Source organism: Nesoenas mayeri (assembly GCF_963082525.1).
Source record: "Nesoenas mayeri genome assembly, chromosome: 1".
Lineage (NCBI taxonomy): Eukaryota > Metazoa > Chordata > Aves > Columbiformes > Columbidae > Nesoenas > Nesoenas mayeri.
Window position 1 is genome coordinate 26,547,260 of NC_137541.1, and position 26,070 is coordinate 26,573,329.

The 26,070-nt window shown below is 36.2% G+C and overlaps 1 protein-coding gene across 1 annotated transcript in view; it reads left to right on the forward strand.

Moving 5' to 3' along the window:
* CTTNBP2 (cortactin binding protein 2) overlaps positions 1–26,070 on the forward strand; it is a gene marked incomplete at both ends in the record, with an annotated part of 88,537 nt that overhangs the window by 44,187 nt on the left and 18,280 nt on the right. The window contains 10 exons of the mRNA XM_080354141.1: positions 5,331–5,534; positions 10,598–10,697; positions 14,360–14,510; positions 15,554–15,808; positions 17,518–17,635; positions 20,093–20,368; positions 21,188–21,283; positions 22,897–22,976; positions 24,044–24,130; positions 24,214–24,313. Of these exons, the coding sequence (XP_080210267.1) occupies positions 5,331–5,534; positions 10,598–10,697; positions 14,360–14,510; positions 15,554–15,808; positions 17,518–17,635; positions 20,093–20,368; positions 21,188–21,283; positions 22,897–22,976; positions 24,044–24,130; positions 24,214–24,313 (1,467 nt within the window). The remainder of the gene's footprint in view (positions 1–5,330; positions 5,535–10,597; positions 10,698–14,359; positions 14,511–15,553; positions 15,809–17,517; positions 17,636–20,092; positions 20,369–21,187; positions 21,284–22,896; positions 22,977–24,043; positions 24,131–24,213; positions 24,314–26,070) is intronic.

A 26,070-nucleotide genomic window follows, 5' to 3' on the forward strand; every position in this document is an offset into this window, starting at 1 on the left:
CTTGGAATATGTATTTTAGTGCTTTGTGAATCTTTTAGAAAATAGGACATAGCTGGGGCTACTGTATTCTCCTAAGGCATTAGATGGTTGCACGTTAAGGTATATAATGACCTGGATAACAGGGTGGTTTCAAATATATCTTCATACCTATAAAATATATTTCATTTTCATTTCCATTTTTCTATAGTTCTTGGTTTAGATGCAGGCTTTGTTGATACCTATGTATGGTATCTCACAGGTTTATTTCAACAGATATCAGCAAAGTTTTGCTGTTGGACGTAAAATCTAAATGTCATGTTGACAATTGAAGTCTGGAGTCAGTGCGTGTATCTGCTATTCCTTTTGCGTTGTGGTGAGGACTTATTTGTGTGCCTAACGTGCTGCCAACTTCAGGATATCTCCTTGATGGCAATTAAATGAGCAAAGGCTGCACTGATCTACCTTTTAGTTAATAGTGGATCTCCTATAAATCTTTGTGTCAACATATTTCCCTGCTGGGATCAACAGCACTAGAACGTTACATAAAGCCCCTCTTTAGCCTGACTTGCACTGCAGTGAGGAAGATGGACACAGTTACGGAACACTTTAGACCTTCATCAGCATTGAAGAATGTTTGAAAGGTCTCAAACTTTCAACAGTTATTCTGAGCTCAGTTATGCTACTTCAGTCCCTCATAACTTTAGTCCCTGTATCATCATCTACAGGGTATAAAAGCCCTGCTCAGCTGGTCTGATTCCATCACACAACCAGCCACTTTCTGATAACCAACCGCTTTTCTGCTGCACCGCTGTCTGATAAGACAGTTGAACTCACCAGTCTTGTGGAGGCTGTTCCAAAAGCAGTGTGTGGCAGACTGTATATACAGGAGATTCAAGGGTTTACATTACTATGGAATTTTTATTCCCATTCCACTTCATTGAAAGACTTTCTGCATGTTTCTGGAGTAATATGGTCATGCTTTTAACATTTGGCTATGGAACCATAGTACCAGAATCCTCTCTCCTTTCTGAACTGTGCCATAAAAATATGAGCTCAACAGTCTCATCTTCCATTTGTCTGTTAACAACTGTGGAATTTGATGGCTGCCTCTTTAATTTGCTGGTTTTTATATGGGCGTCCTGAATTTTCATCTTAAATTCTTATTCATAGCTGAGTCTGATTGCCAGGTCAGATAGATCATTAACCTCCCACTATTTCAGATACTCTTCAAACCTCATTTGGTTTCAGGTGCTATTAGGCTCCATAATGGAATTAAAATTTCATTTAAAAAAGAAATCTAAGGTTTTTATTAACAAATTATTGGCAAAATCAGATTCAAAGTGAATAGTTTTTGTAGGGAAGAGGCTGTCTTGCACAAATCCTATCAGCATGAATAAGGCTGTAGATTTCAGTTAGTCTTACATTAATTAGGTGGTGTTTGGCAATGATTTAAGACAGTTTTTTATTATTCTTAAAAAAAATAAATATTCTGTCTTAAAAATGAAATTACCACCGCTTGACTTCATAACTGCATGTATTGTTCTTGCTTTAGTTTGTGCTTTAAAGTATAAACCTTTTTCTTAGGAGAACAATGAACCTTTTAAATGTAACTCTTCCACAAAGTAGTCAATTTGTGCTTTGTGTGAAATTCGTGACAGTTCTCAGAGGCAATTCTTAAAGATGCGATTTTTGTCAAAAACAATTAGTTTTCTAGAACTGGGGTAATTTATGTCTTCAGATTGCCTTTCTTCATTTACACTCCAGTCACTTGTTTTTGGAAGGGATGGAAACATTTGGGTTCTTTTAATCCCCTTATAATCCTTGCTCTGAACATTTGACACTGTTAGTATTTTGTAAGTGGTGCTGCTTTTTGTGTGTTTTTGCAATTGCAAATGGAAAATGTATCCCATAACCTGAAGTCTTCAAAGAAAGATTGCTTAAACTCTAGTTAGTGGTCTGCTGATTCATTTTAATAGTATAGAGATGTTATTTTAATATACCTCATTTACTGACTGCAAACAGGCTCAAAAGAACTTTGATAAATTTATCTGCAGTATTCAGGTAAATATTGAGGAGCTCCTTTGTCTTTTACCCAAACTAATGCTTACATTTTATTGCACTCATTCTGCAGTCCCATTTTATTTTTGTTTTTTAAGGGAACTTAATCTATTTTGACTGAGTGTTTTGGCAAACTGCGGAACTAAATAAACTTTGGGCAACAGATGTTATGCAAGTATGGAAAGACATTTCCCTCAGCATTTTCTGCTGAGAAAAGAAAAAAATAGGGCTTATAAATATATATGGAAATAGACTTTGTCTTAGAGAAGATAAACCAAATTTAATAACACTGTTTTCATTAGGATAATGTAGTCAGTAATGCCTGAATTCAAGTCATTCACTTTTTTTTTTCATTTTCTTTTTTAAGTATGACTTTTCTTGAGGTGAGCAGCATCTAAAAAACTACGAATACTGCTGAAACTTTCTTCCCATATCTGCATTTTCCTGCCCTTTAGTCACAGATTCAGTTAGTTTTATTAATGTTCTGGCTGGTTTTAATCTGTTTTATTTACTTTTTTTCAGAAAATGTTAGAATTTCAATTTTACTTTCAGTTAAAGCAGAGTGTGGTGAAATCTTATCCATATTTTATTGTATAGTAAGTAGTGAGCTTCAAGCAGAATTTGTTAATATTTTTAAACAACAGTGCAAAACACGTTTAACACATTAAAAAGACATTGAAAGAGTCCTCCACTTTTATATTTTTTGTTTTTCAATAAATTTTTGTTTCTTTCTTCTTACAGTGGTTTCAGAATAGTTGATAATAACCTAATCACTAAAGTATTCTATTTATTAATTTTAAAATTGTTTCCTAGTTAGCTCAGATTGCTTTAAGAACATATCAACAGCCTGATTTTTCTGTAGGGGAATGTCTTGGGTCCAGAAAGAGCAACTGTTAAGAGCAAACTTAGGGCACTGATTGTTTTGGTTACGTGTTCTGCCAAATGACTGTGACGATACCTTCTCTGAGGGCTGGGGCATTGGACCGTGCATTGCTCTTTCCATGCCTGGTAGGCAAAGACAGCAGCTTTTGTCATTAACGTTGAACAGACAGCACACAGAGAAGTTCCAATGAACATTTATGGCCTGATTCAAAATCTGCGACAGTGTTTTCATTAACTTCAGTAGCCTTTGAACTGGTGCCAAAATGCTTCTGCTCTGTTTGGATTTCTACATTTCAATGGCTGTAAGACTTCAAACTGGAAACCTATGTAGGCAGCTGGATTTTCATACCCCTGGGATTTTTGCTTTCACTTTCTTCTTGGTTTTGCGCTTTCGATGTCACTCTTCAGTGAAGTATGTTTTTTATTTTGCTCATTTCTGTAATGATTGATTTATTCTTTCTATTCAATTGGCTTCCAAGATAAAAGGCAACGGGGGGAGGAACTGATCTGGGCTCTGAAATTAACCATCTCACGTTCTGAAGCTGATGCCAGAAGCTGTTTTTGTCTGTCCCTCTGCCCTTCATCACTGCATGGCCTACAAGCTTTCACAGATGCTTCACATTTCCTAACTTTTTGCATCTGTAATGATGTACCTTATTTATCGGTATTTTCTAATTTTGGAGTATTTTGCTGGATTTATTCAGCTTTGTTAAATTGCTTTATATTGATAATAGAAGCTAAGGTTATGTTTATGTTATTACCTGGTTTTTGTATCTTTTTCAGTAGAAGGTTTTCATCAAATGATAACCTAGCATAATGAATTCATCATTGAATTGCAACAACATAATTTTAATTTCAAGGAATTGAAGTGAAAGTGAAGATACTACACATGGCACAAAAAAATTCTTCAATTTTTGCATTTCTGTTAAAAACAAAAGAAACAAAACAAAAACTTCCACTATTTTCAATAAGGAAGGGAACCCAGAAATACTATTTATGTTACAAAACTGCCTGGCAAGTTGAACTTCATGCTTAAAGCTTGGTGTCAGGCTCCTCAAATTCCCCTCAAATTCTGAACTAGGATCTAACTATGAGTTCTTCATTGAGGCTGCTCGGATGATGGATTCTTGTGCAAGTCTGGGCCTTAATTAAAACTTACTCAGATATTGCAAGGTCCTCAGATCTGTTGCTTACATAGAATTCTGCTGGGAACTTTCATATTAAATTTTGTTTTTACAAAATGTGGAGCAGATCATCCCCGCATGGTAGAGCTACTGCCACATGCTTTTTTTAGTTATAGGTGTTGGAGGCTGCACAGCACTTCATGAGCTTCACGGAGCTGGAGGTGATGCCCTGCAGCTCCTCTTCAGTCCTGGCTGTTGCAGAACCACACTAAAAGCTGCAGGAACCTGCTTTGTATTGTCAGATTTCAGCCTCATATAATAGTTTATGTGTGACCACAGAATAAAAGGTTATTGATTAAAGAGAGAAATATAATGTGGATTTTCTGAAGGTAACAGTGGAAATAAGAAAAGAATCTTTTTCCTATTTTCTCTTGCAGTCCTTGATCAAGGAAGAATGCACAAAATTTTCTATGCCTTATGCAGTAAACTTCATATTCTTAACAAACTCCCTACTAAAGCTAATAAGTAATGAAGAGAACATTTAACCAAGATAACTCCTAAGCTTTCAAAGCTTTGAACTGAATATTATTTTTTAACAGGGTGACTTGAAAGCTTTCACTTGTAAGTTTTATATAACCTGTTATTCATTCACACTGGAGCATTTTATAATATATTTTTAAGTATTGCTGAGTAAAAGGAACATTACCTGAAGGTACAGTTCAATAATAAATATATTTATTTCTGTATTATTGGTGTAAATTATTTCTACTTTTTTTGCATACGTATTGAAAGGCACTTGAAATTATTAAGCAGCTCTGTATGCAATTTTTCTGTACAACTACAGGTGAGATATAAATACTAAAGTTTGTACTAAGGTGGTAAATGAGGATGAAATTTCATATGAAAATAAGTATTTTGTTCTGGAAAACTTTCTTTACGTAGTTTAAAAAGCCTTCCCAGCATATCAACAATTAAATTAATACTTTCTACATTTTAATACTATAACTTTTTTTGAGATATCCAGCTGCTACTATAGTTCATAACAAGTTTCCTGTTAACCTTTTGTAATGAAATCCTGTCCATTTGCTTTAACAACTGTCACCCCATACATGGTTTTTATTCTTTGGAATACCTTCTGATGTATAGACAAAACATCATCACAAAACTTCTGCTAAACTAACAAATCGTGTCGTTTTGAAGATCCTTTTTAATTTTTTAAAAGAACACAGAGAACACAAAGCTTTATTTATGCGTCTTCCATCTAACTTCTGTTGCTTTAACTCACAGGCTGGTCTTCCTCCCTAACCCCTTTGTTAACAAGTGGTGGTCCTGTCCCCCTGGGTGGCAGGCCCACCCTTCTTCACCAAGCTGCTGCCCAGGGAAATGTCACTTTATTATCAATGCTGCTTAATGAAGAAGGACTGGACATTAATTACTCTTGTGAAGATGGCTATTCTGCCTTGTATTCTGCTGCTACGAATGGACATACAGGTAAGTGATTCAAAGTTTTGTTACGATATTCAAGTGAATTAGGAAAAGCTCATTTCTTAAGTGTTAAATATTAAATTAGGACAAGTGCATGTTTTTAAAAATGTGAACATGAAACTGAGATACATAGATTATATTACAAGAGTTGTAGTGTGATGTGTGTATATATAAGCAATACTTCCAGAGGTAGAATTTTGGAACACGGGAAGCATTTGTCCTTGTGATAACATTCTGCAGGAACATCCATTCTAATTCTCCACTCCTTTCCTATAAAAAGCCACCAGATATCATCACCCCATGTTCTGTGACAAACTGAAGATCTTTTGTAGCAAAGGCAACTTTGCTCTACAGGGAGTAAGCGGGAAAGAGTAGGTCATCATATGTTTTAATGTTCTGTAGCAGCAGTGAAAATGATGGAAGATGATTTCGGAGTAGTCTGTTGCTTGGGAAGGAAAAAGAACTGTTTTGAACTAGATGGGGTAGCCTTAGTTTGTTCTCTAGGCTCCAGTGAGATGGTTCACATTTTTCTTTTCCCCACTACCCCAACCCTCAGTCTCGAGAAGGTCACATCGCTTGAACCTTTCAACAGTGAGTCTTCGTATTTTATGAATGTATTTTTAAAATGAGGCAAATATGTTAGGAACAGATACAAATTTCACGGATACAAACTCCAAGAGATAATTTTCAGTCTCTTAACTGCTGTTTGAGAGCTTTATGTTTTCTTTAAAATTCCAGTATATGTTACTGCAGTTTTTCCTACTGATGTAAAAATCTCCTGGATTCTTAGATTTCATATAATTTCATTATGCTGTTTTGGACACTTAAGATGAAATTCACCAATACTAATGACAAAAAATTCTATTAATTTTTGGTAAAGACAAGATTTTGTTTCACAGTAAAAGGTGGGAATACTGTCTTTGAAACTGACATATTCTTTGCTATTGCCAAGAACCTTAAAATATTGGGAAAGTCCTTTATTTTATTTACTTCCTTTGGCACTAATAATTTTTTTTCAACTTTTTTCCTTCATTATTAAGACTCCAAGTTTACCATACTGTGTGGATTCCCCCCCACCCCATACCCAAATGGGTGTTCTGCAGATTCTTCTATGCTTACATGCATTTGTCATTGCTGGTGTTTGTGGGAGAGCATAACTGACCCAGTTCTTCTTTACTCCTCTTGTATTGCTAATATGTTTCCAAGCAAATGTCCTCATTTTCAGTTGCAATTGCTGAGCAGCTCTTACTGACAGCAATTTGGGTTCTTATTTTATTGTCAAAATTTCAAATAAGAGAAGCATTTGACGGAAGTATGAAAACACAATAATAAAAACAAGCACATCCATATGCATCGTGGAATTGTTTAGTATCTTTTCAATTTTAAGATGAAAATATATTGCAAAGGTTTTAGTGTCACACTTCTATTTATAGTTGACAGGATGTGAAAAACAACTTTGTTGTACAAATGGTTGCATTTTCGCAACTAGATGGATCATATACATTCTGAATGAGGGAATCATACAGCAGCAGTTTTGACGTCTCTTTAATGCATTATATGAAAATTGGGAGTAGTAGATTTATAATATTTTTAGAGAAAGGTTTCTGGGCTTAACTTTAATATATTATCCTTTCTTTGTTACTTGCAGTTTGTTCTGATGTACAGGGATAGATATTCTTCAAAGCAGAGGCGTAAAACTAAATCTATGTAAAAATTTGTAGGCTTAATAAAGGAAGTGTAGAAATAAATCTGTTATTTTAAAAATGCCTTTTTAATAGCTTTTTTTAACCAGCTAGGAATAAATGACAGTAATGTAACTTTAAGAAGGATAAAATAATTTATTGTACAGTTTTTTTCATTGTATTGAGTAGGATTGTCAATGGCGAATTACTGTCTTTTGGCTGCTTTTTATTTCCTTAGAATCATAGAATCATTTAAATTGGAAAAGACCCTAAAGATCACAGAGTCCAACGGTAGGACTTAACACATAAGCTTACCCCAGCAGATGATCACACTGTAATTTAATTTATTGAGATACTTTCAACCTGGAGTTAGTGACTAAATAGATTCAGAGATTTCCAGGATCCCTCGTTTCTTCTGAGTCTACTAACCAGATTTTCTAATTTATCCTAGGAAATAATTAGTCAGAAGAAAAGAGTTACTCTAGACTTCTTAGGAGTCAGCATAGTGAGTACCTCCCTTCAGTAACAAACACCATGTTGCAAGGATTCTGGGAAGAGTGGAAAGTGAATGATCTCCACACATTTTCAGTAAAGAAATAACAGTATTTAAGATGTGTAGATAACTAGAGAAAGGTAGAGCTCACTGTAACCAGCAGATTGGCCACAGTTCTTGTGCGCTCAGCCCAGTCTGTAGAGAAAATTGAGTTCCTCAAGGAAAGAGAACACTCAAATAGTCTTTCCTAAATTGCAAAACGTGTAGCCTTCCAATTTGTAAACAGTTGCCTTTTGAGAGCTGCAGCTGAGGGGTTTTCCCGCACATGAAGCTGGAAGCAGCTGCTTTGTTTCCTGTACACACTGTCCCCAGTTCTGCAGGGCTGAGAGAACTTCACCCTAAAAAATGCACTTAATACTTTCTTTGTGTTTTAAGTGACACAGGGAAATTGTTGATTTTATGATTTAAACACTAGAGCTGAAGAGATTTTGTCGGGCTGTCTTGGTTTGGTCCATTAACAAAGCAGTCTTTGTCACTTTAGTCTATTATGCACTTGATAACATGTACAGTAGTTCACTTATCTAATATATCTGCATATCTGTATTGTGTTGCCAGTGCTGACCATTCTCTGCCACACGAGGTGGTTGAGAAAGAAAGAATAAAATAATAATAGTTCCTAAAACTGAGAGATATGAAGATAATAATAACAATATCCTTTGGACTCAGCTGTGAGCAAATCATATGCAGTTATTGTATAATTGGTTCTCTTCTATTCTGAGTATTTGGAGGCTGTGGCACCCTGATTGATAGGAAAAACGGGAATGATGTGGGAAGTAGAAAGGAGTGAAGTGCAGGGACATACAGCTACACGGACTCAGCTCTGCAGAGCCGCTGATGTATCTGCGTGGTGTTTGCCAGCATTCTGGAAGAACTAACTACCCGGCTGTGGTGGAGAGCAGTAAAGTCTCCAGGTGTTTGTGCTAATAAGCTTCCATGTTTTGCTTTCACTTTGACCAAAACCTTCAACTGAGTGACAACGTCAGTGTCTGTCTTGTGCCTGCCCTTGGCCCAGTCCTCTCTGCTGCTGGTTGCTGCTGTGGCCGACAGCAGTGACCTGGTGTTAGTGAGCCTGAACTGACCCAAACTACCCTTCTCCAAATCGCAACCAACAGTCCATCCAGAGGACACAAACTTCTTGGAGATTATTGCTTTATTCCTTGATGTGCAGAACAGGTCCTGTAAAGCTCACTAGCTCACATGCTATGCCTTTTGAAAGTAGCTCTATTTCCTCATCCTTGCACCTATCCTTGAAAATTAGCAGTTCTTTTCAGTCATCTTCATCAGAAACAGTATTTTCACATAGATAAACTACCGTCGCAAGGTTCTGTCAATAATTGTGAGTTAACAATATCTTTCTAGAACGGTAGTTTAATTCTGTGTGGTTTTCATGGCTTTTACGTGGCTAATGTATGCTTTGTCATGAAACCAAAGTGTATGCCAGCCCAGTACTTAAAACTGACAGAAGAAAATTTTTTCAACATCCTTCATAAACTTTAGAAATATTTTAGGATGTCAAACAGGAATCAATATTTTCAAGTTAACTGTTTAATGTAAGACTGGGATTGGCAATGGAAGGAGGAAAAAATTATGTCATTATAAGCAAAGTATGTTTTCTGTTACATAGTGATTGAAAATATAACTTTATTTTAATTTGTATTATATTACAAGTGGAAATAGTAGGTAAGTTAGCTACCTGGGAGCTTCTTTATGACTTAAAAAATTATTATAGATGAAATCCTGGTAGTTTATCCTGACAAACAATTTTTTTAAAGGCCATTTCAGATCAGATTATTTGTTTAAGAATCATACTTTACATTATAATAATTGACAGTATTTGAAAATCTTATTTCTTGATGTTAAATTATTTGTTCAGTCAACTCCACAACATCTGTATTAATATTTGAAGCAATTGTAGCAGGAATAAATACATTCAAGAGTGGTTTAGATTAGTCAGATTTCTGAGTAATTCTAAGTATGTTTCTGATATGTAGAGATAAGCTTACTAGCAAAGCTTGGCTCCAGGATCTGAGCCGGTGCTGGAACAAAGCGCATTAAACTTGTTCAGAAATCAGATCAAGAGTTTATAATTGGTGTTGTAGCTGAGCTTATTGTCGAAGTAGTGGCTTCAGCTGCAAAATACTTGTTTTATTTGGGTCTAGAACCAATTTCAATAATATAGAGCAGATTAAGGATTTTCTTGAAACTTAATTGCATCAAATGATATTCCAATTTGTGGATGAAAAGCAGTCTAGTTACTATGTAATTAATTATCTTAATTTAGCTGTAGGATGATGGAATCGGGCTGGTACTATTTTTAGCATGTCATTTTGGAGATACATGAATGGGAAGGGTTTGGGGAGGTTTGAGTTTGTCAGCTTACCTCATTTGTCATTGCAATCCCATCTCAAACTGTCCTCAGCCAGGAGCGGGCAGCCTGTTGATGTGTGTGTAGCTTGTGAGCGTCTCCCCCATGCCTGTTGTATTTCAGATGTGCACATGACTGCTGGTGGGACTGAGCTGCATTTAGGGGCTGCTGGATGATTCCAATTCCCCACTGTGCAGGGACATAGCACTGTGGGAGTTGCCAGCACTGGGGATGTGTTTGGATCCCAGCAGAACCCAACCAAAGCCCTTTTTCCAAGAGGGTGGTGGTGCCCCCAGGGAGTCATTCTCACCTCTCTCCTGCAAACTACTCCCTGAGCCTCAGTTCGCTGAGATGTGCGATGTGTAATAAAAAAGACTGGTTGCTGTTGCCCCTTTGGTAGCTTTTAACTTCTGGTAGTTTCAACCACTTGTTTTTGTTGCATCGATCTGTGGTTTTGCTCAATTTTCAGATTGTGTGAGATTGCTGCTGACTGCAGAAGCACAAGTTGATGCTGCTGATAAAAATGGCTTTACACCCTTGTGTTCAGCAGTTGCTCAGGGACATGTCAAGTAAGTGAAGTCTTAAGATTTTGCCCATCAGCTATTACTCAATTTTATGTTCTCTTTACATTATATTATATACCTTTTCCATTATGTTACTGTTGCATTCATAGATATAAATGCATTTAACTATCATTTATTCAAAGCATCTACTGAAACTCTTATGCCATTCTGCTTTTAATATTTTCCATTTGTTTTGTTTCCAATTGCAGCACTTAAGGTTGTTGAATGTGCATTCTTAGTAACAACAATCTGATACTGGTCTACATGTGTGTGACTTACCTTTGAATTTCTTAATTTTCTTTGAGTTCTCAACCATAATATATGATTTACAGGGAAGGAGGAAAGAAATTATTTTTGTGCTGTTTTTTGAAGCTTAGAGAACTGTAAATATGGTATTCATAAACAAAATAAGATTAATCTGAATGTTCTCTTGAGTGATACAGAATCAAATACTTTAAACAAAACAGTTCTTAAGGTTTAAGGTTTTTTGGATCAGCAACCTTGAAAATCAGAAAATTATGTATGAGTCAAAGAATATTTCTAAGAACATTCTTCAAAATGTAGTTACAAAAGTTTCCTTTTAATTTTTGAAGCTCCTAATTTCATAAGATTGGTGTTTTATGACAGCATGGTTAGAAAATTGTGTCGTCTTTTTATACTGAGAACCAGCACACAACAATTCGTCCAGATGGTTGGTTTTTTCCTCCCTTTTCCTCCATTCAGCAGAGGAGCTGAAGACAGATGTTACGATTCTGTTCTGCAACTTCACTGTGTATCCTAGAATCATAGGAACTAGAACTGAAAGTTGGAGTCAACCAGTAGATAAACTCTACCACAGCATCCTTATCCAAATAAAACTGCTTTCCAAATGCAAAAAGTCTTAAACAGCATGACTAAGGATCTTTATTACAGACGTTACCTTTGTTTTATGTAACTTGCATTTTGCTTATCTTTCAGGTTTTGGTTATTTTAATGTTTCATTTTACTATTTTTAAGGATTCTACAGTGCTATGGTAGAATAGAGGGGTCAATGTCTTTGAGTGTTGTTAGACTGTGATAAGCCCTGGCCCAGCAATGAGAAAGAGGAAGAATGGAGTTCCTGTGCTTCTCATGTTCTTCCATGAATGTGTAAGGATCATCAGAGATTCTTGCCACTTCTCAGAGGACTTCAAGCTTATCAACTAATAGGTGTCTTTTACTGGAAGTCTTAATCCAGAGGTAGCAGATTCCCAGTAGGTGTTTTGAGCACAGAAATATGTATCTAGTTAAATGTTTTACATTAAATCTATGAAACTTATATGTGACTTGACAAGACAAACCAAAAATATACTCTTCATATTCTTTCACTAAAAAAAAAAAAATCGTAGACTTTGTTTAAGTAGAAAACTATCTATTTCTCTGATTTACGCTCAAAACACTTTGCTGTATATTGGCTGCTGTGTTATGGTACTGCAGTCTTTATGTGCTGTTTCCCTTAAAGTTACTTACGTAATATGAAAACCCTAAACATTTCTTATTTTCACTTTTTTGAGATACTAAACATGAAACAAATTGTAAAAGTGAATGTGGAATAATGATGGGCCCAGCCAAAAATATCAGAGAGGCTGGGAATGCTGCAGGCTGTTTGATTTGTTGATCACTTCAAAGTTCTGGCTCACAGTATCACAGTATGTTCTGGATTGGAAGGGACCTCAAAAGATCATCTAGTCCAATCCCCCTGCTGGAGCAGGAACGCCTAAGTGAGGTTGCACAGGAACATGTCCAGGTGGGTCTTGAATGTCTCCAGAGAAGGAGACTCCACAACCCCCCTGGGCAGCCTGTTCCAGTGCTCTGTCACCCTTACTGAGAAGAAGTTTCTTCTCAAATTTAAGTGGAACCTCTTGTGTTCCAGCTTGATCCCATTGCCCCTTGTCCTATCATTGTTTGCCAAAAACTCTGCAATAGGCAGAATTTGGGGCAATAGTAGGGTCTGTCTCCTTTCAAGTGTTGTGTTACTCGTACTACAGCACTGAGACTCTGGGGTTAATAACAGCACTAAACCACTCTCAATTACACAGTACTTGTATGTGACATTTTCTAGCCAATCCCCTGTGACATGTCAGTTAACCTTACACACAAGACTTTCGTTCCAGCCCTCAATACAGTCAGAAAGAAATTATAGTTGTTTGGGACCATTCATTAATTTCACCAGTTCCAAAAGTGCTTGTAGGAGAAAATTTCAAAATCATTTCTTATGTGGTCCAGGCCAGGCTGACCTTACCTGACCTTGAGATGGAAAGTCAATGTAGCATTTCCAGAATCATTGAATAAAATGCAAAATAACAAACATAATGGACTTTTTTAACATAGCAGACTTAAAATTCAGTCTCCAGTGGTTTTATGAAAGCGTCTGGTTATGAGCCCATGTTAAGATGACTTTTGTGACTGTACAGTTAAGATACATGTTCAACATTTTATAAGGTAGAACATTACTTTTATTTGTATTTTCTCTGTTCATTTGAGCGTTTTCAGAAAGTGTAGCTAAGTAGTTCATATTAATGTTATCTGTTTAATTCTTTTCTGAAAGAGGTTATTTTACCTTGAACTTGGTTGATTTTCTGACTAAATAAGAACTTAGTAGAAGGAGATAGCTTTTTTTTTTTTTTTTTTTTTTTTTTTTTTTTAGTGCTTGTGTTTGTTTCATTTGTAATTTCATATATGCTTATATCCTTAGAGATAGATAGATACATAGATACATATAGTTTCAAATATTTTGTCATCCTGTTTGCTATAGTATGATCCAACCCATAGTTATGAATCTATGGCATTGCATTAGTTGCTTTGAAGCTTTATTGTTTACATCCTTCTATTTTTATGGACTAATAAATATTGAGCCGGAGAGATGGACAGTTATCTTTGTTTAAAGCCCTTGTTTGAACTACAGAGGAAATAGCCTGGAATTAAGATTTTTCTAAAGTGTTGAGAGCTGCTGAAAATCTGTGTTTGGGAAGGGAAAGGAAGCCAACCCTGGCACAAGAATTGGGAAGAAAACTGGACCTACTGCTACAGGGTTCTGAGGAAGTACAGGATCTTGGGTCCAGTGCTGGTCCCCAGTGAGTCTCTCCTCAGCCCTCCACCCCATGTTCTCTGCCACCAAAACCCCCCAAGCCACCCTGCTGCAGTTCCCTTCATTCCAGGGTCTGAGTGGTGGGGTAGTGCCCACAGCTCTTCTGCTGTCCCTACCAGTTTAATTCCCTAGGCCAGGGTCCTTTTTAATGCTATCTCAAGCTAGTCCTAGTTCTTGTTATTTTATTTCTTCATAACACTATTTTTAAATATCAGTAGTCAGGAAAGCAATGTTACATTTTGCTCAGCTGAAGGTTTTTCTTAAGCAGCTGTCATAAAACCTTTATTAGTTTTGTGAAATTAAATGTTTTATAGTCACAGTTTTTAAATGCATCTACAGTCATTTAAGATTTATGGGTTTAAAGTAACCTGTTATTCTGTCTTTATATCTGTGTGTATGTACAAAATTATATCTTATACTTGTGAATATGTGATGGATAAAGTCACAGGTAGATCTGTATCTATAAAATCAGTACTTTATTAAAAAAATGTAAATGTTGTAAGTTATAAAGAGTTTTTGGATGTCAAATATAAGGATTTTACTACCTTATTGTTTGCTGTAGGTGTGCAGAATTATTAATTATGTATCAGGCTAATATTAACCATGCTGCTGAAAGAGGACAGACACCTTTGTACCTGGCCTGTAAAAATGGAAATAACGATTGTATTAAGCTGTTGTTGGAAGGTGGAGCAGATCGAACATTAAAAACCAGTGTAAGTTATTATAGTTTGTAAAGGTAAAGTACCTTGTATAGTACTGAAAAACTGCAAACAGCTAGGAAATATTTACATTAAAATGCTTATTTAAAATTTTCTTTAAAGTTGGTCTAAACCATGTAATTTGACATTAGTATTTTGTTCTTTTCATCATACTATCTGTTTTGGTTTTGTTTTTTTAAGCTTGTTGGTCCCTTTCAACTCAGGACATTCTATGATTTTATGACTTATTTTTAATGTGGAGAAGTGGAGATGTGGATTTTGCTTCCCCCTTTTATGTTAGAGTGCTTTATTTTTGTCCTTGAAGGGACCCTCACACCCAAATTTTCCAGCCAGTATTGTAAAGTCTCATGTATCACAAATGGGAGAATATGGGAAAAAATTGTATATGCAGAAGAAGGGTAGGAGGACTGTCTCAAGATTAATGTCTAGGTGTTGCCCTTTTCCTGAAGTTTTTCCTAGGATTTTGATGTAAACATGACAATAAACATGGGATGTAGGGTGTCCCGAAACAAGGCAAAAAGAGTATTAGCTCACAGTACATTCTGCTCCCTCTACTACATTAAATTTTCTTGATTTATTTATTTTGGACTTGGAAAGTAAATCTATTTGACTTGAAATGAGAAAAAGTTATGATGTCAAAGACATAAAAATATCTGGATGATAAACTGATTAACGCAACAGAAGACAAATTATTGATTGTTAGAATCACATTAGTTTGATATGGAAACAATCTATTAACAGCATGTAAGTCCTGTATCACTCAGAGTCTTCTGAAAGTTTTGAAGTCTCTGTCTGTTGGACTGTCCTTGGAGAAAGCTGTAGAATTTTCTTCTACTACTACATTTCCTTCCCTCTTTTTTTTCCACCTCAAAACACATACAAGCAACTCTTTTTTGCCAAAGGATTATTTTTTCACTCTTGCTTATGTTTTTAATTTCCGAACAGAGCCTTCCATTCAGATTCTTTGCTGATACAAGTTCTGCAAACATTTTTCTATGTGTTTGGTGGGAGTGTGCTTTTTGCTTTTCTTTTGTTAGGATGGCTGGTCACCAGTTCACGCAGCAGTGGATTCTGGTAATGTTGACAGTCTCAAGCTCCTTATGTACTATGGAGAGCCAAACAATGGGAACTCTTTGACTGCAGCAGAGGCTGATGTAGACTACTTCGATTTGGAGAAGAGAGAAGACAACTATAGCAATAGAGTAAAGCCTGTTATTTCTGCAGATCTCATCAACCATGCTGACAAAGAGGGTTGGACTGCTGCCCACATAGCAGCATCGAAAGGCTTTAAGGTCAGTCTATATGAAGAAGTTACAGTAACCTGATAGCATTTAGGCATGATAAATCCTTCTTTTTTAGTTTCAAAGAACTAAAACTTAGATGTCAATCATTTAACAGAGACAGATACTTGCAGTGGGTAGTTTACCCCAGAAGCTAGGTGTCAAATCAAGTGAATTGTCACATTTTAAATACCTATTTGTTTTGAGAAAGCAATAAGAAGAGAAAAGATGATTACATGAGATTCAAATTTTCAGAGTTAAGGTGAGGTGAATTCCACCCCAAATGCCAATTTCTTGGGTGTCATGTATTTACTATAGATATTAGATGAACATGGTTTCCAGTTACAGTTAGGGATGATTTAACTTTGAACAATTTTTCCCATGGGAGGGAGGAAAGGGAATTTGAGAATCAAATATGTGCAGTAATACATTGTTTATTTTGTTATTTTCAGCAGCCTTTTTAGCTGGCCATTAATAAGTTTTTTGGGGCTGGGATAACTGATGACATGGAGAATGACCTGACAGGTCTTACTGATGATAAGCAGGAAAATTTCTGGAAATTTAACATTGCTTGAAGATTTTGACATCAGAAACTTTACACTTCTAACACTGATTGTCAAAAACTTTGAAAATCAGCTTGTGATTACATGCCTAATTCAATATCTATCATTATGTTTTCCTTTTTTTCCTAATAAATTTACTATGATAAATTCAAAATAGGCACAGATTTAAAATTCATTTCATTAAATTATTTTTTTTAGGGACCAGCCTCTGCTTACTCTGCATTTTGCATTACAAATAGAGTCAATATTCTGTCACCAGTGTCTGCTAGGCAGGTACAGACTTATTCAGTTTCCACTCATCTCAGTTTAAATGCAGCTTAAGGTATTTGGTATAGTCTGCAAATACCTAAATAGTGGGCAATGAGTTGCTTCTTTCTGCAGTAATACAATCCTCAGGAACTTGGACACTAGGTTTTGTTTACTGTCTAAAAGGAGCTTTGGCTAAATGTTCACTCTGATGGTTCTGACAGCGGAAGTGTTCACATGCACCGTTCATGAATAACTCATGAGTTTGAGTTTCTGAGCACGTTCCAAGTCAACTGTTTAGTAAGATCTGCACTGAGGGCTGAGGGTATTCTCTTGGGTGACGAAAGCAATATAGAGCTGGCAGTCAGATTCCCAGCTTTGATGCAGAGACTTTACATAAATGTATTTGGTTAAATGTATTTATTGACTTGAGAGATGTTTCGGATATTAAGAAGCTAAAGCAAGCTTAATAGCCATCTTCAAGTACTGTTAACGCTTCAACTTCATTCTCTAATCCTTTATCTGCACTGCATGTCATTCATGACACTGCATGATAGTTGCATATAAAGAATAATGGCACTTGCACCCTTTTCTTTAGAGATTGGTAGGTGCCATTCATTACAGATGCTAGGGCATCTTAGCTGGTATTTCATTGGCAACAGAGCCAACAAAACTTGTTATTTTACTAAGGAAATAAGCCTTATTTCTTTGTTCTCTCACTTCTTTTTTCACTCTGCTTCCCACTGTCAGCCTCACAGTTCAGTTCTCTGCCTTCTGCTGTCTTTTTCATTCATTGCACTCATCTTTGGAGATGCATGTGTAAGAATTTCATTTAGGAGTCTAACTGCATATTGGTATGACTCTTCAATGCAGCAAATGAACAAGTAAATAATACAGTTCTTACCTTTGCAGAACTGTCTAGAAATCCTTTGTAGCCATGGTGGACTAGAGGCTGAGAGAAAAGATAAGTGTAATCGAACATTGCATGATGTTGCCACTGATGATTGCAAACATCTCCTAGAAAACTTAAGTAAGTAAATGCCATCGGCACTACATAAAATTGTTTGTAGTTAGAAGCTTGTGGGACAAAAATCAGAACTATTAAAAGGGTAGTTGTCACTTCTTTGGCACCACAAAATTAGGTTTTCTTAACCTAGCAAGTTTCTATTCTCCAAATTTTGCAAAAGCATATGATAAAATTTTGTTGGAGATTATTAAATGAGTAATATCTTTATTTTTAAAACATTTGAAAAGACAGTATATATTGTACACATGCAAACATCTGTGTTCTCTTAAAATTTCTAAATTTAATGTTAGTAATTACTTTTTCCAAAGCTGTTATCCTAATCTTACCTTCTCTTGCAATTCTTGCAGGAAAATTACTTTGTGGTGGATACCTGTCAAATTTCCTCAGGCTGAGACAATCATCTAGTCACATCTGAATCTCTTTTAAGAGCATAGCTTTATTTGTCACTTGTTTATTGTTGAGGGGATTGTTTACTTTATTCTTCAAAAAAAGCCTTAGAGACAAGATCAAACAACTTCTTTTTTCCAACGTCAATAACTTTTGTCAGAAGATTGTTCTGCTGAAACCTGTCACCTTCTTGCTTCTCTGTAACTTTTCTCAAAATTCAGTAGAGCAGGATGACCTGTGTATTTCTTGAGTTAGAACTCAGTCCATTCACTCACAAGTTCTGTGTTTTCTATTTCTCTGTATGGTCAGAAGTGTCGTCTTTGTAGATTTGTATGCTTGGTATTTTTTTCACTTTTTATGTTGTGGGATGTAGGGCTGTGGGCAGCCAGTGTCACTGATTATCAACAAAATAAGGCAGCTTTCTGTGTGCTGCTTCTGATTTTCCTCTTTAGCTATTATAATGTCTAGGTTCTTACCATTTTACTGTAGGTGCAGAGAGGAACACAATTCACTTTCTATTAGAAACTCCTATGTGGTCTACTTCTTTATCAGAAGCCAGTTTCTCACAGCTTAACCTGTAGCCTCTTAAATTGATGCCTGTGTTGTTTTCATCAGTCCTAGTACCCTGTTTCTCAGCCTTATCATAAATCCACCTGCTTTTATCAGGTGGAAACCTTTGGACTCTGTTTCTCTTCTCTTTCATTTGTTAAGCCTGTAGTTAACATGATCATAATTAGCTTCCCCCCCCACCTCCATGATATCTGGTATGTGGCAGCTTGGAAACATTATTTTTCCATCTGGCTATATGCCTCAACAAGCCAAGACTGCATTTTGGGTAAGCTGTGTGTTTGTCACCTACTACCTTCCTCGCAGTCCAGTGAGGTTTCCACGGTGAGGAGCTACATGGATGTAGGACAGGAGGATGTGCTCCAACAGGTCAGAGAGGCTGGGGGCCAGGATTACCAGCTATGCTGTAGGGGTCACATGCACTGAAATTTAGGCATAAACTGTACCTCTGTCCTAGGGGCCTGTTTCTTTGTAGAGAACTCTCTGCATTTCTTACAGACATCACTCATTTCCCTGAGGTCCAGCCATCAGAAGGGCAAGCCTGTGATGCATTTTTCACATCCCACATCTGAAGAATGCCTTTGGGTCATCTTTTCCCTATGGTAGTCTAGTGGGTTTATATCAGAGCTTTTCTGACATCAAAAAAACTTTGTTAGTTTGTATCAGCTGAAGATTTGGCTTCTGAATTCAAAAGCGAAACTAAGATCATGTTACAAGATTTCACAATAAGTTGATATATTTTTTTTTTTTTCCTGTGGTGCATTTATTTTTAATTTGAGGGGTGATTTCTGAAAGGTATTGTTTTGGCATTAAAGTTAGAAGATAGTTTCCTTTTTCAGTTTTAGTCATCTAAATGATCCATCTACACTGCGGCTGCTTCTCTCAAGTTGTATTCCATTTTTCAAAGAGCAAGATTTAAAATACCTTCATTAAATTAATTTTGTTTCTAGAATGTGCATGTTAAATTTCCTGCTTTCTTTTTTTAATATCTTGTCAATTTGTTCTATCACAAATCAAATATACACTTTAAAGTGAACTTTCTATCTTAGCTTTTTATTTAAAAGACATTTGGCTCAGCTGTGTGTTCTACTTGTGCACTAGTGCCAGAAAATTCCTTTCTGTATTGATAATAGAAGTATGCACAACCACAATAAGCTAAAATGTTAAGACACTACCTACAGTCTGTCTTAATTTGTAAGAAATTAGTCTGTAAAGAAGTAGTAAAAGATTAAATAAGTTTTGTCTTGCTTCTCATTATTTAAGCATAATAATACTGATTTTTTTTTATAATGTAAAAAAAGGTAGATACCTTGATATTTATTTTTCATCACTGCCCTGATTTTGTGATAGTGATCTGTGCTGCTCCTTAACATTTGTTTTTCTGTAGCAGGAGTTATTTTGCAGATTTCCTTTGCAATATTAGATGACATTGGTCTTTAATAATAGGATTTTTTTTAATTGAGTTTTACCGTTTTTTTTCATTTTTGGTTTTCTGTTTTTCAACAGATGCTCTTAATGTACCTGTAAGGATTTCAGTCAGTGGTATTGAACCAACCCATTGCAGTACTGAGGAATTCGATACAGAAAACACAATATGTGCTTTAAATATCCGCAAACAGACATCATGGGATGATTTTTCAAAAGCAGTGAGTCAGGCGGTGACAAACCATTTCCAAGCAATCGCTTCTGATGGATGGAGGAGCCTAGAAGACCTGTCATTTAATAGTGCTGCAGAATCCAACATTGGCCTCAGTGCAAGCAGTATATTATCTGTCAAACTAGGTATCAATACGGGTGTAATAAGAAAAGCAAAAATTGAGGATTTTCTTGCATTTGTGAAATCTTGTGAGACAAAAGTGTGTTTGGATTCCTGGTTCTTTTAAAGTTTCTATGAAACTTTGAATGGTACTGGCATGAACACATTATTTAATTTTAGCTGCGTGTATGGTACAATTCATTAAGCACTTAAAGATCACCTCAGGGACCATGAGGTCCTATGTTAATTAGTCCTTTACTTGAATTAGTATTCCAGAGGAGGGATGTATGTTACAGGTGAAATGAAATAAGTCAAAGCAAAGACCACACTATGGCTTTGCAGTACATCCAGAATGTACAGTAAATCCAGACTGTAAATCATGAGCACTACTTCTGTTTTATGTAACTTCACTTATCATGGTAAAACAGAAAAAACTTTGAAAAGGTGAGAAATTAGCCAAAATCTGGTAGCAGTAGTAGTAACAGTTGCATAGGATACTGATAATGTACTAAAGACGTGCTGCATATCCCCTTCCCCCGCCCCCACCTGCCCATCACCCTCAAAACACCCTATTCACATTAGACTTGGCAATTATCTTGTTTTGCTTTATGTGTAAAGATGTAAAGACAGGCTAGTCATTAAACTTGTGTATTAATTGGCAGAAAGCACTCGTATCCTCTGTCATGTAGCAAATACTAGTATGATTTAGTACTTGGGACTGGTTTGTTTGTCAAATTTGTCAGTGTATGCACATAATCTTTGAAAACAAATGAATACGCTTGAGCGTAAGACACTTATCTAGATACAGGGAATATATCTCTCTTTTTTTTTTTTCTTTTTAACAGGAAACATTCCGTGGTCAACAGGTCAGAATTTTCCCCAGCCACCATGGGACTTTTTGAAGAAGAACAGAGCTGAGCATATCACAGTGTTTTTGTTTGGTAACTTTCATTTTACAATTTTCAATCTTGAATGTTAAGACACTCCATATGAAATACATAATTTGAGAGTAATTTGCTGCTGGTTTTGTTCTTCAGCATTGCTTGATCCTCAGAAATATCATATCAAATTAATCACAGAATCATGGAATACCAGGTTGGAAGGGACCTCAAGGATCATCTGGTCCAAACTTTCTTGGCAAAAGCACGATCTAGAAAAGATGGCCCAGCACCCTGTCCAGCTGAATCTTAAAGTGTCCAATGTTTGGGAATCCACCACTTCCAATGGCTGACTTTTCTCACTGTAAAAATTTTCCCTCTTGTGTCTGGTTGGATTCTACCCAGTAGTAACTTGTACCCATTACCCCTCCTCTTTTCCATGTGGCTCATTGTAAAATGGGAGTCTCCATCTTTTTTGTAACCACCCTTTAAATACTGGAGCATGGTGATAAGGTCTCCCCTAAGCCTTCTTGTCTCAAGGCTGAACAAGCCCAGTTCTCTCAGCCTTTCCTCATATGGCAGCTTCTCAGTCCGTTGATCATCTTTGTGGCCCTTCTCTGGACCCTCTCCAGCCTGTTCACACCTTTTTTGCATAATGGAGACCAAAACTGAACCACGTGTGGCCCCAGCTGGGTAGATCCCAGCCTGTGCTGCACTCTTGGATTATGTTTTCCCAGGTACAAGACGTTACATTTGTCTTTGTTGACAAGGTTCATAAGGTTCTTGTTAGCCCACTCTTCCAGCCTATCCAGGTCTTCCTGGTGGGTGGACCTCCCTTCTGAAGTGTCCACTTTCCCCAGTCAGTTTGGTGTCACCAGCAAAGTTAATCAGGGTACACTCGATCCCCTCATCCAGATCACTTACGAAGATGTTAAACAGTGTTGGGCCAAACAGCAATCTCTGGGAGCCTCCACTCATGCTAGTTTAAAAAGGAGCCATTTACCACCACCCTCTGGGTATGGCCTGTCAGACAGTTCCCCAGCCATCCCAGAGACCACTTGTCTGGACCGCAGCTCATCAGTTTCCCTAGGAGGAGGCTGTGGGAAACCATATCAAAAGACTTGAAGAAATCCAGGTAGACAATGTCCTCCTCTTGCCCCACATCAACTGAGCGGGTTACTTTACTGTAGAAGGTGATCAAGTTTGTCAAGCACGACTTGCCCCTGGTGAATCCATGTTGGTTTTTCCCAATCACGTGCCTCATTTAACCTGTGACAGCCACCAGGACAGTTCATTCCATGACTTTCCCAAGGACTTAAGTAAAAGCGATGGGTATATAGTTTCCTGGATCCTCCATTAACACCTTCTTAATTAATTGTTTAACTAGAATAGATTTTAAAAGGTCTACTACATTTAGAAACTATGCTGGCACATAAAAGCCCTACTATTAATACCTTCTTCACTTATATAGAAGCATCCATTTTACTTATGTCATGGATACCCATGAATCCATGTTGCTAGACAGATGTGTTTCTTTTCTTCACCATTTTGATTTGTATAGCCTGTAAATTTTGGAGATCACTGTAGAACACTGCATGAAAAACACGTGTATCTATCATACATGCTTATAAGCAGAAGAGATTTAGAAAAGTTGTTTGTGTATCTCTTTTTTAAAGGACCTCAAGAAGGCTGCCTAAACAGTGTGACTTATGCATCTATGATCCATCTTCAGACTCTTCAGAATTACCTCCGCCTGGTAAGTACTAAACTAGCTTCTCTCTGCATTTATACATGAAAATATTTCTGTGATAGTGTTGACTGAATAATATTTATCTTCTACTCTGTGGAAGAAGGTCAAGAATTCTAAAAACTGAAATGGGATGAAAGGTATTACTCTCAAATAAAGTTCCCCCTAAGTCTTACCTCAGTAAGTTCAGTCACCTGAGGGCATTAACTTTCTTCTTTAAACAGCTGCCATCCGAGTAACTGAAGTGCTTAAGAAAATATTTTAAAAGCTCTATATCTTACTTCTTCCCAAAGTGATTTCATTCTACTTTTTGAGGGGAAAGTAAATTAGAATAACATTCATGCAAGCAGTTATTTGAGACTTGAATTCTATTGTTAGCTTATATATATAATCTCCTGTAGCTCTTATGATTTATTTAATATCTCAAAAAATAAGGCTAATTGGCTAATATGACTTAATTTTCATAGATCATTTGTTTTAACATTGCTAATTGAATCAGAATTAGTTTAAAATCCACACAATTTCTGCTATGTCCTTGGATAGTACTTTATGTTGTTAGAAGAACAGTTATATGCCATAGGTTTCTGTTGTATTCAACAAAATTGCACAGTGATGTGAGTGTACTCCCTTACTGACTTTTTAGAGGTTAAGCAATTTTACAGATGAAATCATTTTTATTCTACCATATTGATAAATTATCCCATTTCAACTACAAAGAAAATCTTTAGTCTAAGTCCTTAAGTTAACAGTGACTTAAACTGTGCTTTGACGATTTTAACATCATTCTGGTTTATCTATTTTAATTCAAAATCAATAAAAGATTTGTGACTCTTGAATTCATCCTTCCTACATGAATTTTTCAACTTTTAATGATTTTTATAATGGCAAAACATCTTTTCATGTAGTAGGTTTATCACTATATTTCCAAGGTGCCATATGCAAATATTGCATATTTTGAAACTAGTATACTAAGGATTATCAGCTTATTATTGTCTGTTAGGTGCTGATTATCTCATCTAGGGAATAAAAAATCCAAGTCTATGAACTATCATGAACAATCTGTTGTCTCTCTGTAGGTTGAACAATATCGTAATGTCATTTTCCATGGTCCAGAAGGAAGTTTGCAAGACTATATAGCATATCAGATAGCGGCCTGCCTGAAGGTATTAACACAAACATATAAAGTAAATTCGTTCATAAATTAGAGTTTGCATTATTTCACCAAATCTATACATTTTCAACACAGCAAAAGCAAGTGACTGCAGGATCCTCATGTGAAATCATTAAAGTTGAAGTGGATGCTGGTTTCTCCAAGGAGCAGCTTGCAGAACTGTTCATCAGTAGTGGTAAGGTTATTTCAGCAGGACTGATTTTGGTAATTTGTAGGAAAAAATTCAATGATACGAAGTAAAGAAATACATTAAAACATTTTGCATAGTGGGTGGCATGTTTGACCAGAACCGATAGTTTTCCAGATGCTTGGAGAATAATGAAAAGAGTCTAAAATCAGGTAGCACTAAGTGTAACAGTCCAACAGGGAGCTCTGTCAAAAGTTTGTTCTATATGAGTAAAATTAATAGTTCTTAATATTTTTTTCTGTCTCATTCCTTTTTTCCTTTGTTTGTGAGCCTTTAAAAGTTGATTGCTATGGTTCAGAACTACTGAATCAGAATGAAAGTCTATTGTTGCGTTATTGTAACTACTCTAATATTTGGGTGTCTTCTTTTTTAAAAAAAGAGAAGGTATGAGAAGGGAAGCTATAATTATTACCTTTCTGGGAAAAAAAGGAGCAGTGAAAGAATTCTTAAAAAGTCAGACCACTTTTATGCTCACCTATCTGTGAATCTCAGCCAAATTTTTCACCCAAGTAGACAGATATTAGTGTGTGTGTTCTGACCTATTACTACAGGACAACATTGAATTTCTGTTAAAATGAACAATTTCCGTGTATGTGAATAGTTACACGTAGATTAAAGACCTATTCCTTGGGTGCTCCACAGTGAAGTATTCTCAGAGTGGTCAGTACCTGTGTGAATTCACGGTGAATAATTGATAAGAGTAAAAAAAGGAAAGTAGCCAAAGATGAATGACAATGAAAATGGGCAAATTACGTATGGAAGCAGAACAATGGGGGTGCATAGGTCAGTCAGAAATAGGAATGAAAACGTAAAAAAAGAACAAATAGAATAGTGCTAAAAGTGAAGGTAAAAGCATTGTTTTGTGTGGAGGGCTTTTCCATGGGCAGGTTGTGCTGCATTTTTTCTGTACTCATGCATTCTAACTCTGATTTATTTTCTTTTGCTATAGTATTAACTATACAGTCATAATATAGTATATAATATAAATATATTAAATAATATAGCAATAGTATATAATATATCTCATCTCACACATACTGTAATAGAAGAGCCTGAAGAGTGATATGATGCTTCTTTTTCTTTGGTACTGTTCAAATTAATTTTGGCTCAAATACAGTTTTACTGTCTGCAAGTAGTTCTTGGATATTTAGCTGCCTTCACCCCTTTGCAGCTTTCTACTGTTTTTTTCCCGATTCTATTTTATGAGTGTTTAATTATTCATGGGTTCTGCTGGGGTTTTTTTGACAAAAACTAGCAATACAGTTTGAATCTAACCTTGGTAACACATGTCATTTTCATCCAAAAACACTGGGCTTTTTTATTATTATGGCTTATGGATCTTAACTTTACCTCTCACTCAACGTGGTCATTCACATTAAAAAGAAACGTGATAAATCTCATTGCTGCTTGGAATAACCTTGCATTTCAGGAGCTATGATTTTCACATTTCACCTTCTGTATTGAAAGAGGTTTGGGCTTTAGGCATTTGAAATTGTTCCGGTTTCAGTTGTACCAATGCAACACTTCTGGCTGTATCTTCATGTGCTTCATGAAGTTTTGAGACCATCAGCTCCTCTACCTTCTTCCTTCTCAGTGTGGGCAGACCAGAAACACCAAGAGGAATTTCAATTTCATAGGAAGTTGTTTTATGCAAGCAAACTCAAATTAGTAACTTTTTAATAGAAAAACTACAATTCAGTGAATGAGACTGAATGCTGTCTTCTACCTGCCATGCCTGTGCAGTG